This window comes from Grammomys surdaster, unplaced genomic scaffold (genome assembly GCF_004785775.1).
Source record: "Grammomys surdaster isolate TR1022 unplaced genomic scaffold, NIH_TR_1.0 125231, whole genome shotgun sequence".
NCBI classification, from domain to species: Eukaryota; Metazoa; Chordata; class Mammalia; order Rodentia; family Muridae; genus Grammomys; species Grammomys surdaster.
Genome location: NW_021620120.1, coordinates 123,128 through 135,125, shown reverse-complemented (window position 1 = coordinate 135,125; position 11,998 = coordinate 123,128). Strand labels below are relative to the sequence as shown.

At 46.3% G+C, this 11,998-nt stretch overlaps 1 protein-coding gene across 7 annotated transcripts in view; it reads left to right on the top strand.

Annotated features, from left to right (window-relative positions):
• Positions 1–11,998, top strand: part of LOC114637200 (E3 ubiquitin-protein ligase TRIM39) — a 158,775-nt gene that overhangs the window by 134,519 nt on the left and 12,258 nt on the right. For 3 of the 7 annotated variants that reach the window (XM_028785426.1, XM_028785418.1, XM_028785424.1), the window contains exons 1-2: positions 8,738–10,026; positions 11,379–11,474. The exons of 1 other annotated variant lie outside the window; for it this stretch is intronic. In XM_028785426.1, the coding sequence (XP_028641259.1) occupies positions 9,448–10,026; positions 11,379–11,474 (675 nt within the window). In that variant the 5' untranslated portion in view covers positions 8,738–9,447. 3 more of the 7 variants (XM_028785420.1, XM_028785421.1, XM_028785422.1) reach the window with 3 other exon arrangements.

Below are 11,998 nucleotides of genomic sequence, written 5' to 3'. Positions count from 1 at the left end.
CAGGCTGATGGTTTAGACCCTGGGAGCTCTGGTTGGTTGGTATTGTTTCTCTTCCCATGGGGCCACAAACCCTTTCAGCTCCTTCAGTCTTCTCTCTAACTCCTCCATTGGGAATCCCATGATCAGTTCAATGGTTAGCTGTGAGCTAACATACCTCTGTATATGTCAGGCTCCAGCAGATGCACTTCCTGGACACTGACTTTCAAGAGGGCAGCTAGCCCTCTTGCTCCCTTCCTGTTGCTTTATGTAGCACTGTGGTGCTGTGAACTGCTGGAAATTCAAAGGATTGCCCTATGCTCCAGAGTCTGCTGGTTTTCAGGCTGCCATGGCCCTGCTGCCTCTAACCAGGAGGGGTTGGTTTTCTATAGGCAGAAGTGGCGTTGTGCTCAGGCCACCAGTAAGTTTAGAGGGGCTGCTCCCTGAGACCTTGAGGTAGTAGTGTAGATAGGAGCCCTTGATTCCCCACTTCAACCCCATCTCCTGTGGGCATTCCTTAAAGGCTTCTAAATGCTAAGACAAAGGAGAAAGAGTAGCAGGGGACGGGACCATGTTGCAGGTTTCTGGGTTTGGAGTACAAGTGGATGGGTATGTAGTAGGCTATTGAGTGCTACTGCGCAGTGACTTAAATTTTTCATGACTTTCTTCTACAGCGTAACACTATGGAACCGAGCCATACAAAAGTTAACTCGTGCGCGCATGCACTCATCCGTGCACCATCAACTCATGGTTTGCTGATCACATGTGATTGGGGAAAGTGGCTTCTTGGCCAGTCAGGTTTTGCACACTCGGCAGACAAGGGAAGACTACAAATTTGAAGACAGCCTGGGTCTCAATAGTCAGACCCTGTGCAAGGTTTGAGTTTCTTAAAATGAAATCGTACAACATGCTATAGACCACTTGTTCTCAACCTTCCTAATGTGGTGACTTTTTAAAATACAGTTCTTCATGTTATAGTGACCCTAACCATAAAATTATTTCGCTACTTCACAATTGTAATTTTAGTACTGTTACCAACTGTAATATAAATATTGGATGTGCAGGATATCTACTGTGCAACCACTATGAAGGGATCGCACAAAGAGGCTGCGACCCACTACGGTAAACATTGTTCAAAGTGAACCAAGTGTTTAGACGTCTACAGACAGCAGCTGATAAGGCGACAGCATGGTTGTCAGAGGACTAACCCCAATTTTTAAGGTTTTATGCTCTGGGTAAAAGGACATTAAACGCCATTATACATTATACATGGAGGTGGAGGGTAGGGTGGGGATAAAAGAAAAGCCTTGCTATGTAGCCCAAGCTGGCTTCACAGCAATCCTCCTGCCTCAGCATGTTGATTGCTGGGATTATAGATATGCACCACCATACCTAGTTCTGCTAAGGAGAAATCTTTTGTGAAATGAAGACTTAGCTGATGTAGCAACATTATTCTGTCTTGTCTTCTTTTAATCACCTAGCTTGTCACAGGAGTACAGCCCCAGCTCTTGAAAAATCTAAGAGTAGAATACTGGGCTTGAGGCTAGCCTGGGCTACAAAATGAGACCCAGTTTCAATCAAAGGCACAGCTACCCCAACTTTAAGCAGCCACACCTTGATCAGCAACTATCAACATCAAAGCAAGAACTCCTACCAGAAAGATTACAACTCACTAAAGCCTCTGGTGATTAGAAATTTTAGCAACAACATCTTCAACCTGTGAAGCATATATGCTGCAACAGGAAGAAATAGATAAGTAGTGTAATTCATTTGATTATAAATTATACCCAGAAGGTAGTTATTGACACCAGAGGACAGACAGGGGTTACTGGAAGATTTCTTTCTTTGAGGGAGGGAGTTTTGAGCAAAACAAACATAGAACAACTTTACCATTTTTTTTCAAGCATTAGATTTTATTAGCACTTTTAAATATATATATTACAGTGTTTTGACTGCATAGCAGAAGAGGGCATCAAGATCACATTACAGATGTTTGTGAGCCACCATGTGGTTGCTGGGAATTGAACTCAGGACCTCTGGAAGCAGAGTCAGTACGTTTAACCTCTGAGCCATTACTCTGTAAAGGATTGTTCTGGTTATATCCTATGAAGAGAACTGAGACAATGCAGGAAATTCCACTAGGATGGAAACATCAGTCCCTCCTCTCAGCAAGAGCAGTGGAGATTCGGGAAATAATGTGGACCTGGTCTGTAAACGGACCTAGAGCTCTTCCTAATGAGCTATATCAAAGCATGAGGAAGGAATTATACAGGGATGCAGACTGTGGCGGGAAAACATTAGGGATGCCACCAGCAAAGAAGGGAAGACTGCCAATGGCCTATGTAAAGAAGGGATGTGGCAGTGTAGGAGATACTGAGCTGAAATGTCCACTAATATTTTGCTTAGGTGAGAGGTTGGCAGAGGGACACTTAGGAAATTGTCTGGGCTGGATAAATGGATCTGGGTGGGACACATATGAAAGGAAGTGAGAAGGGCACCAAGGGAGTGATGGCTACAGAAGATACAATGAACAAGGACGGGGCCCTGTGCTCTGGTATCAGCAGTGGGATCAGAGCCCACACCAGAGCAGACTGCCTCATGCCAGTGCCACATCAGAAGACACAGAGAGCAGAGGTCACAGCTTTCCTGTCTACAACAATCACCAGAATGTCACCACAATCTGCTGAACGCCAGGTGTCAAGTGAGAGAGCCCATGTTTTTGACAAGGTTGGTCTGGATCAACCTTGCTGGTCTCCTGATGATTCCTACAGTAACAAGGACACAGAACAGGATTCCCAGGCCCTGAAGGGTCTCCTCTAGAAAGACTGTTCAACAGGCATTCTGGAATTCAAATGGCTAACAGTTGGGACTAGACTTGAAGAGAGACCTGTGTCCTTTTAACAACTCACAAGCATCCTGGTACTCAAGACATATTGGGGGGGGGGGGGGCAGGGTGTCCAGTGAGATCAGCAATCAAGTATAACAAGAAAAATCTAAAGCTGAACCTGGATTCATCACCACGGCAGGAAGTGTGGCAGCTCACTAACCTGAATGATGAGAGAGCCTGTATTTGGACATGTTTGGATAAAGCAGTCACTAAAGGCTGCTAAACAGCAATTTACATGGTCATGTTTTCACATTAGATATATTTCTTTCAGATGGATTAAGTGTTGGAAAAACTGACAGCTGAGTGATCAATTAGAAAAGGAGAAGCAAGCTATTGTTAAACAGGACAAAGTAGCACCCTACAAAATGCACACATCTTGAAGTACTTTCTTGTCCAAAACAGAAGAAACTGTCAAGGATGAACTACTTGTGTTGTCTAAAGACCACTGAGATTACCATGAGGCCCTTACTTAACTAGAGGAAAAGGAACATCAAGAGTCTGGTGCTGAGATCCCAGAACCTGATATCTGCTTGGATACTAACCAAATACATCCCATCTCTGCTTTTCCCCCACAGCCATTTCACTGACTCCTGCCACAGATTTCACCTTGCTTTGCCTCTTCTCTTCAGAAGAGCCGAAACATACCCTACCATACTGAAATCAAAGAGCTTTGCACCCTAAACATGATGATATAGCAGAAACTAAGCCTTACACCCTCTCAGCAATCGGGGATTCAACCATGAGAAACTGCTGTGCTTGGAGAAGAGACAAGTGTGGAAATGTGACTTAGTTCACCCATTTGAGGGCTTGAAATACTAAATACGAGGAAACATTACATTACCATTAGGTACACTCCTGCCCAAGGTTTAGAAAAAGCTGAAAAAGCACACCAGAAACCCCTTCATTTGAAGGATGTCTAGTTCAAACTCCAAGATGGAACTAGCTCAGAAGTAAAAGCTTGTTTAGTCAAAGACCAAGGAGCAGAATAATTTTAAAAGGCAGAAATCTTGAAAGAAAGGCGATGTCCAGATCATCAAAGTGAAACCTGAAGATACTGAATTAGTCAAGGCTGGCAGCACTTTAAGATGTCCACGTTGCCACCAAGTTTCAGATGTAAAGACACACATTCAAACTCAGGGGGACAGCATTTCTATGAAATGAAGCCCTTCACTGAAAATATAACAATTCCATATAGTATGACATACTGTAGTTTTGTTTTTTATTTTGGAGTTTCCCTGGCAATGCACAAAACTTGTCAAAACACTGTTGCTATCCTGATGACAAGAAAAAACTAATAACTGAGACAACGCTAACTCTTTAACCTTTCCGAGAGCTACTCAAGTAGACTGAAATCCCCACCATTCAGCTTCCCAAGACAGAAAAAGAGCTCCCAGAGACCAGGTGTGAGCATCACTCATGGAAGGGCCCAAGGCGCAACAGAGAACCTATATTGAGTTGATTGGAGTGTTAGTTACAATTATTTATGAACTGCTACAATAAGTACAGAACTTTTGGAAGCCCCAGATACAATGGTAATTCAAACCTATTTGCCCTTTCCTCCAGACACCTCAGAGGGCGCTCAAAAGAAAGAAAGGGACAGGGCAAATGACCAGAGAAAATTCTCAAGATACAAGACTAAATAAAAGAGGAGGGGACAAGTCCTCATAACAGAAAGGTACACAATGGAAAGGTCACACTGGGATATTTTTACGGAACAGTGACAAGAGACTAATTTCAAGCTACCTTATGTTAGAAATAAGGTGTTTACTAACTATAACAACTGCTGCAGTTTATAATCCCTAAAGGGCAAATATGATAAAATGAAGTGGAGGAAAAATTAATAATTATCAAATTTATTTTTAAAATCACTGGCTACCATGAAAGCAGAGCAAAAACAAAACAACAGAACAAAAAACAGTAAATACAATTATCTTGAAGTCAATTTGTTGTATTTGATATTTGTGGTCCTAAATCTTTAACCTCAGACACTGCCTGTTTTCTGACATGAAAATGGTTTTGGACCACACTTCACCACATCAGACTTCAGTGGTACTCATACTTTGGTCTGTGTCAGTTCAATGAGGTGAGCAGACGTGTGTTTATCTCCCCCAGAAAAAGTCTGCCTCGTAACAAAGGGACAAGCTGCCGGTAGTATGAATACGCATCCTAGCACGAACTGCTCCAGAGTCCATTACATCTGTACCGTCAGACACGCCCTCCACATCAACTCATTCCCTTCCACAAAAATCTTCATCATCACAGACTTATGACACTTCCAAAAAACAAGAAGAGTTGGCATTTTGTCTAGGCTCTGCCCCACGGTTACTTGGCAATAGCCAGGTGTGCCTGACTCACTACAAAAAGGGGCTGCTTGCCCCTCCGGCACTCTCTTGCCTTCTTGCTCTCACTCTGTCCTTCCGCCTCTTCCCCCTCTCTCCCCTCTCTCCCCATTCCCCTCCCCCCTCTCCATGTGCTCATGGCCTGCCTCTATTTTTTTCTTTTCTCTTTCTCCCCCGTCCCCTTCTCTCTACCTGTCTCTGTCTCTGTCTCTACTACCCTCTCAACTCCCCTCCCCATGGTCTAAATAAACTCCATTCTATTCTATTCTATACTATACTGTGGCTGGTCCCTCAGGAGGAAGGGATGCCTCAGCATGGGCCCGCAGAGGCAACCCCTTCCCCCACACCTGACTATACATCCACCAGATTCCTTCTCTTCTTATCAAAAGAACACCAGCCGGGCTGTGGTGGCGCACACCTTTCTTTAATCTCAGCACTTGGGAGGCAGAGGCAGGCGGATTTCTTGAGTTCCAGGCCAGCCTGGTCTATAGAGTGAGTTGCAGGACAGCCAGGGCTACACAGAGAAACCCTGTCTTGAAAAACCAAAAAAAAAAAAAAAAAAAAAAAAAACATAAAACACAAGGAGACCATAGCGTAAGCCTGGAGTCCATCCACAAGCTCCATCTGCTCTCCTGGAAACTTAAGCCAAGGTTTTCAAAGAGAAAGAAACAGGCTTCGGTTCTCACCCAGTGTTTACTGAGCACTAGATTTGGTCTGCCCCGAAATGCAGGACAGACGCAAGAGCAGCAAAGCACTGGACCGGACCGGTTTTCCACACTCCAGCTCCAGCCAGGGAAAGCATTTCATGAATGTCAGGTGTGGTGGCTATTCCTGGTTGTCAACTTGACTCTATCTGGAGGAACTACAATCCACAATTGGAGGACCTGGATTACACCTGTAATCCAGATCTTGAGGCTGGAAGACACAAGTTTCTGATCTGGATCTTGACATGGGAGATCTTGATCTTGTGGCCATGCAAAGTTTAGGATCCAGGCAAGGCACTAATCCCAAGAGGCTGAGTAAGGGAGATCTCCGAATTGAAGGTCAGCCTGGGACAGAGCAAATCCCAGATCCAGTCATGGCGGTACACACCTTAATCTGGGGCCACACCTTCTGCTGGATCTACATAAGGACAAAGGAAGAAGGAAGATTCTCCTTCGCCTGCTTGCACTTACTTGCCAGCACATCTGCTGGAACCTGCTTCCACAGAAGATGAGCCCAAACAACTAGCCTCACGGGACTGAGCAACTACTCGATTCTTGGACTCACCCACCATCCACAGCTGCCCATTGTTGAATTAGTCGGACTACAGCCTGTAAGTCATCGCAATTAATTATATATATAGAGAGGAACATTCCGTAAGGTCCGTAGCTCTAGGGAACCCTGACTAACACATCACCCAACCAGAGGAGAGGATAAGGCGCACCTCAGTTCTGCAGCCAAGATAACTCACCTACTACCGCCGGATGGTTAAAATGCTAAAAACCTCAGCCAGTCGGAAGTGACGTGCCAGTAAAGGCTCTCAGGTCAGCCACGTAATCCACCGCCGCCTTAAACAGCCACCCTCCCCCAGAATTGACCCGGAGAGTGGGGAAGTCTGGCCCAAGGCCCACAACCCGTAGCCGCCGAGGCCTCTGCGGTTCCCAGCCCCACCGGGGGACCAGCTTGAGCCTCTCAGGGCGGGCCGACAGGGTAGCTCTGCCCGCCGCGACGCGCCTCCAGCCATGGGTTTCGGAGTCTCACCACGCGCATGCGCGGCCCTCCGTCTCCCGGGGACCGCTCCGGTCACCTGGGCGCCAGCACCTCAGCCACCTGGCGCGGCGGGTTCCCTCTCGCCCGGTACTAGCCGCGCAGGCCCTCGCCTCCGGTTCTCAACCGCCGCCGGCCGCAGGCACGACTAGGCCCGGGTACCGCGGACTCGGCGCCGTGCAGCAGCTGTCTTCCATAGCCGCAGCGCGGCTTCCGCTTCCGGCGAGTATTGTGTGTCGCGCCGCGGGGCGGGGGTGAGGGGAGGAGGAAGGAGGGAGGCAGTGCTCCGGCGGCTCCGCGCCCGGCACTCCGGGACCCGGAGCCGGGAAGGTAGGTGCTGCGCCGCCGCCACAAGGATCCCGGAGCTGGCTCCGGCCGGCCGGCTCCTCCTGCCGCGGCCCTACGCCCGGCGAGCGCGTCAGCCGCCCGGCGCGCAACCACAGCTGCCTCCGCCCGCCTCGGGCCCGGAGGACGTTTGCCGCCCCGGCGACGTCAGCGCGTCCGGCGTTGCTTGGCTACCCCGCCGTTCCCCTGTCCCGCTGCCTTTGGTCTCCCCGGGTGAAACTGACGCAGTCACCGCGGGTCTGGGCTGCGACATGGCAGCGGGCATCCCACCTTCACGTCACACCTCTCCCCCACTTTAGACACGCATTCGTTCCTCCCTGCCAACCACGACGTATGCCCCCCTCTCACTCTGGTCCTCATGCTCCCGATGTGGCAGGAGAAGATGGAGACCGGGTGGGACAGAGTTGTGGCCAGTGCTTAAGAGAGGCTCCTGAGTTGGTACCCAACAGTGATAAAAGGCAAAACGTGGACGTCTCAGACGTTATTACTTCCACTGAGATAGAGGAAGGACCAAGCCAGAGGAGCACAAGGCCATATTATGGCTGCCCTCTATATCACCACCACACCACTCCAGCTCCAAATCCTCTCCGTTCTTCACTAGCCTTGAGCCCCATTTCTCTCTCAGACCATCTATTTGCTAGTTAGATACATGCCGGTCTCTTAAGTGTGAATATGATTCATTTTAGGTGAGGAGGACACTTAATATCTGTAAGATTGGGGAGGAGGCTGAGTTACTAGTCAAAACTTGACTCTAATGGGCAGAGAAGAAATCATCCAACTGAACTTATCTGGATCAATTTCTTTTCTCCATTAAAAGGGGGATAAGTTACCAACTCCTACTTAAAACTCTTCTATTTGTACCACCAGTATACAGAAATAATCGCTATTGCCACAATTCATTACATGGCCACTTTTCTGTCAAGGGGTAGACCTATCAGATTTCCATCCATTTTGGGGGCCCCTTATGGGGCAGAACGGAAGTAGGGATTATGAGACCAGATAAAGTACGAATTAACATTTTAAGGATGGAGTGTGGACCAGCTATGTATCTAAGAGAGCTTTGGTTGTCTCTCCCCATTCACTTGCCGAGTGGTTACATTTAATTTAGGCTGACCTCAAACTTGTTGTATAATTAAGGCTGGCCTTGAGCTCCCGAGGCTCCTGCCTTTGCCTCCTCAGTACTGGGATTATAAGCATGTGTCACCTGGTATTAACCATGCCTAGCTAATTTCCTTCCTAATCACTCCATTGAATATCTAAGGAATTAGTTGTCTGTAGTGACTTTGAAAGACTACAGTCACCACCTAATGTTTAGAATGGACTTGCCAGCTCTCTCTTCAAAAAGCTGTTGCCCTCCTCCATGGTACTCTCTTAGAGCTGATATGTATTTGTTGCTTTGCAGCCATTCCAGCTGCACACAAATAGAAATGAGGTGAGTGACAGTAACATCTTCTCCAAGAAGAGGACATTCTTCCTCTGGGCAAGTTTGGTGAATGGAAGAACTATCTCATGTTTCCCTGAAAAAGTGTGTTACTTTAGTGTAACTCATTAAGAGGAACAGCAGACAGTCAAGGTTAGACTCTACAATAAAGCTTCTATGATGTTATAAGAAGTAGTTTGGGGTTCTTTGATATCGACGCAGTGCTTATGTATGAAAATCTTTAAAAATAGTATTGAGTTCTAGGGCCAATAGCCATTTAAAAAAATAAACTGAAAAATATTTTGTTTAACAAGATCTTACTCTACAGCCCAGGCTAGCCTCATCCTTGTAGTGATTCTCCTGCCTTACAGTGAGCCACCATGCCCAGCTAAAATCTTAATACTTTGGCTTATGTCATGGCTTATGTGACATATCTCATTTCCCATGGTTCCCTCCCTCTAGAAATAAGATCTTTGTAATTCAAGCTAATCTAGAACTCATTGGGTACCCCAAGTTGGCCTTCAGCTGACAGTCCCCCTGCCTTGACCTCAAAAATGCTAAGGATATGGGTTTGAGTCACCACATCAGGCTCCTTTTCATTGCTGGTAATGAGAAAGCAGAGGTAAAGAGATTCTGGGATTCTGGGCACTGCTGATCTTTGCTGACACAAAAAACAGTGATGGGTAGAAATCACAAACACTGTACATAGACCAGCAGGTGAGAAGGTGGAGATGGGAGAATACCAAGAAGGGACTACATCTAGACGGATGCCTTACTGGGAGCTAATGTCAGGAAACAAAGTAACCCTCCAACTAACAAACACTTTTCTTTTTCTCTCTCCCTGCCTCCAAGTTATAATGGCAGAGACAAGTCTGTTAGAGGCTGGAGCCTCTGCAGCTTCCACAGCTGCTGCTCTGGAGAACCTGCAGGTGGAGGCAAGCTGTTCTGTGTGCCTGGAGTATCTGAAGGAGCCAGTTATCATTGAATGTGGGCACAACTTCTGCAAAGCGTGCATTACCCGCTGGTGGGAGGACCTAGAGCGAGACTTCCCTTGCCCCGTCTGTCGGAAGACATCCCGATACCGGAGTCTCCGGCCTAACCGACAGCTAGGCAGTATGGTGGAAATTGCCAAGCAGCTCCAGACCGTCAAGCGGAAGATCAGAGATGAAAGCCTCTGCTCCCAGCACCATGAACCCCTTAGCCTTTTCTGCTATGAAGACCAGGAGGCTGTCTGTCTGATATGTGCAATTTCTCATACCCACCGGCCCCATACCGTTGTGCCGATGGATGATGCTACACAGGAATACAAGGTAGGCAGCCAGGCCCATAATGCCAGTGTGGGGGAGGGAGAAGCAGCTGAGAATACATACTCTCTGGGTATTCCCCTCAGAACTATATACATGGGTATTCTGTACCATCTGGTCAGTTGTCCTCCACAAGAACAGTGAGGAGTACCCCAAAATTTCTGTAACTTGCTGCAATAATATTGAGTCTTCGAGTTTGGTATGTACAGTCTTGGAATAAATCAGACTTTAAATAAAAGAGTGAAACCACATGAAGATGTGAAAATTATTTTAGAAAAACTAAAAAAGATTTTGATTTCTTCATTTATGCCTTTTTACTTAGGTTGTTCTTGTTTTTCACATTTGTTGGAGGTAGCTAACATCACTTTAGACTGATACCCAGCAAACTGTGCTGAACCAGTCAGCATCTTCCTGTATAAAGGGTAATAACATTTAACATTTAAATCACTAGTGAGGGCATGGGGTCACTATTTTAGTAATAAAAATCAAAGATGGTACTGCCTAGGATTTTCATTCCTTCATTCTGCTTAACAAAATCTTGAAAAATATTTAAGATTATTTACAGTCAAGTTTTACTTTGTTTCTAAGTGGTTAGATTTGAATAGAAGCACAGGTTAAGTGATATAAAGGAGCAAAAGGTAGCTTCTGGGAGGAGGAGAGTGTAGCCTGGTACTAGAGACTGTTTTTATTATATACACTGTTCATAGATTCCCCAGCGCCCCCAGAACAAACAAACAAAAACCCAGGTAACTTCAAATGTGATAGGCAGTTGTTCATAAGAAAATAGAATGGGAACGGACACAGTCGATGACAGTCAGACTACTAGTACTAGGTTCAGGGGAGGAAAGTCAGGTGAGCCACAAACCTGACTAATGACAGGGAAAGGGGCAATCTATAAAAGTCGACGTGACATCTCCAGCTCTAGACAAGGAAGGGAGTTGGATCAAGAAGTGATGCGAGGGCAGATATTAAATGACTGAGGAATGGAGAATGGACCTCAGTGGTACAGCACTTGCCTAGCATGCTGGAGGCCCTGGGTTTAACCTACTAAGTACTTCAAGGGAAGAATAATCAGGTCTATAGAGATGGCTTAGCAAGTAAGAGCGTGAACCAGTCTGGCAGATCACCTGAGTTTGGTTCCCAGATGCCAGTTCCAGGGGATCTTACGTGCTCGTCTGGCTTCCCTGGACAGTTGCATACACTTACGCACATACACGCAAGCAGACATTTACACATTCACGTGACTAAAAAGAAAAATCTTTATCAACTGCAAGAGGAATAAGTAGGTTAACCTCTTGAGTAATGGATGTACCAACTAACTCCAAATGTCACCTCTCCTGCTTTCTCCCAACCCTCAGGAGAAACTTCAGAAGTGCCTGGAGCCCCTGGAACAGAAGCTGCAGGAGATCACATGCTGCAAAGCCTCTGAAGAAAAGAAACCAGGAGAGCTCAAGGTAAAGCATGGGTTGCTTCTCTACTTGGCTGGCCATTTGCCTATGAGCAACTCAGCAACCCTTTAATTCATCTGCCAGCTAGCAGGAGCACTACCGTTCTCTCACAGTGTTCATCAGGGTTACCATTAAACACTGCAGGTATGTTACTTATCCTCCTGAGTTAAGTTCTGAGGAGAAGGTTGTAAGAAATGAAGAAAGGGAGCTGGAGAGATGGCTCAGTGGAAAGGTGCTCGCTGTGCAAGCATCAAGACCTGAAGCCCACATGAAGGTAGAAAGAGAACGAATCCAGAGTTGACATCTGACATCCACATATGCACTGTGGCCCTCCATGCTCACACACTCATTGGGTATACACACACACACACACACACACACAACACACACACACACACACACACACACACACACACACACACACACACATATATATATATATATATATATATATATATATATATATATAAAATGAGATCTTTTTTTTTGTTTTTCAAGATAGTGTGTCTCTGTATATCCCTGGCTGTCAT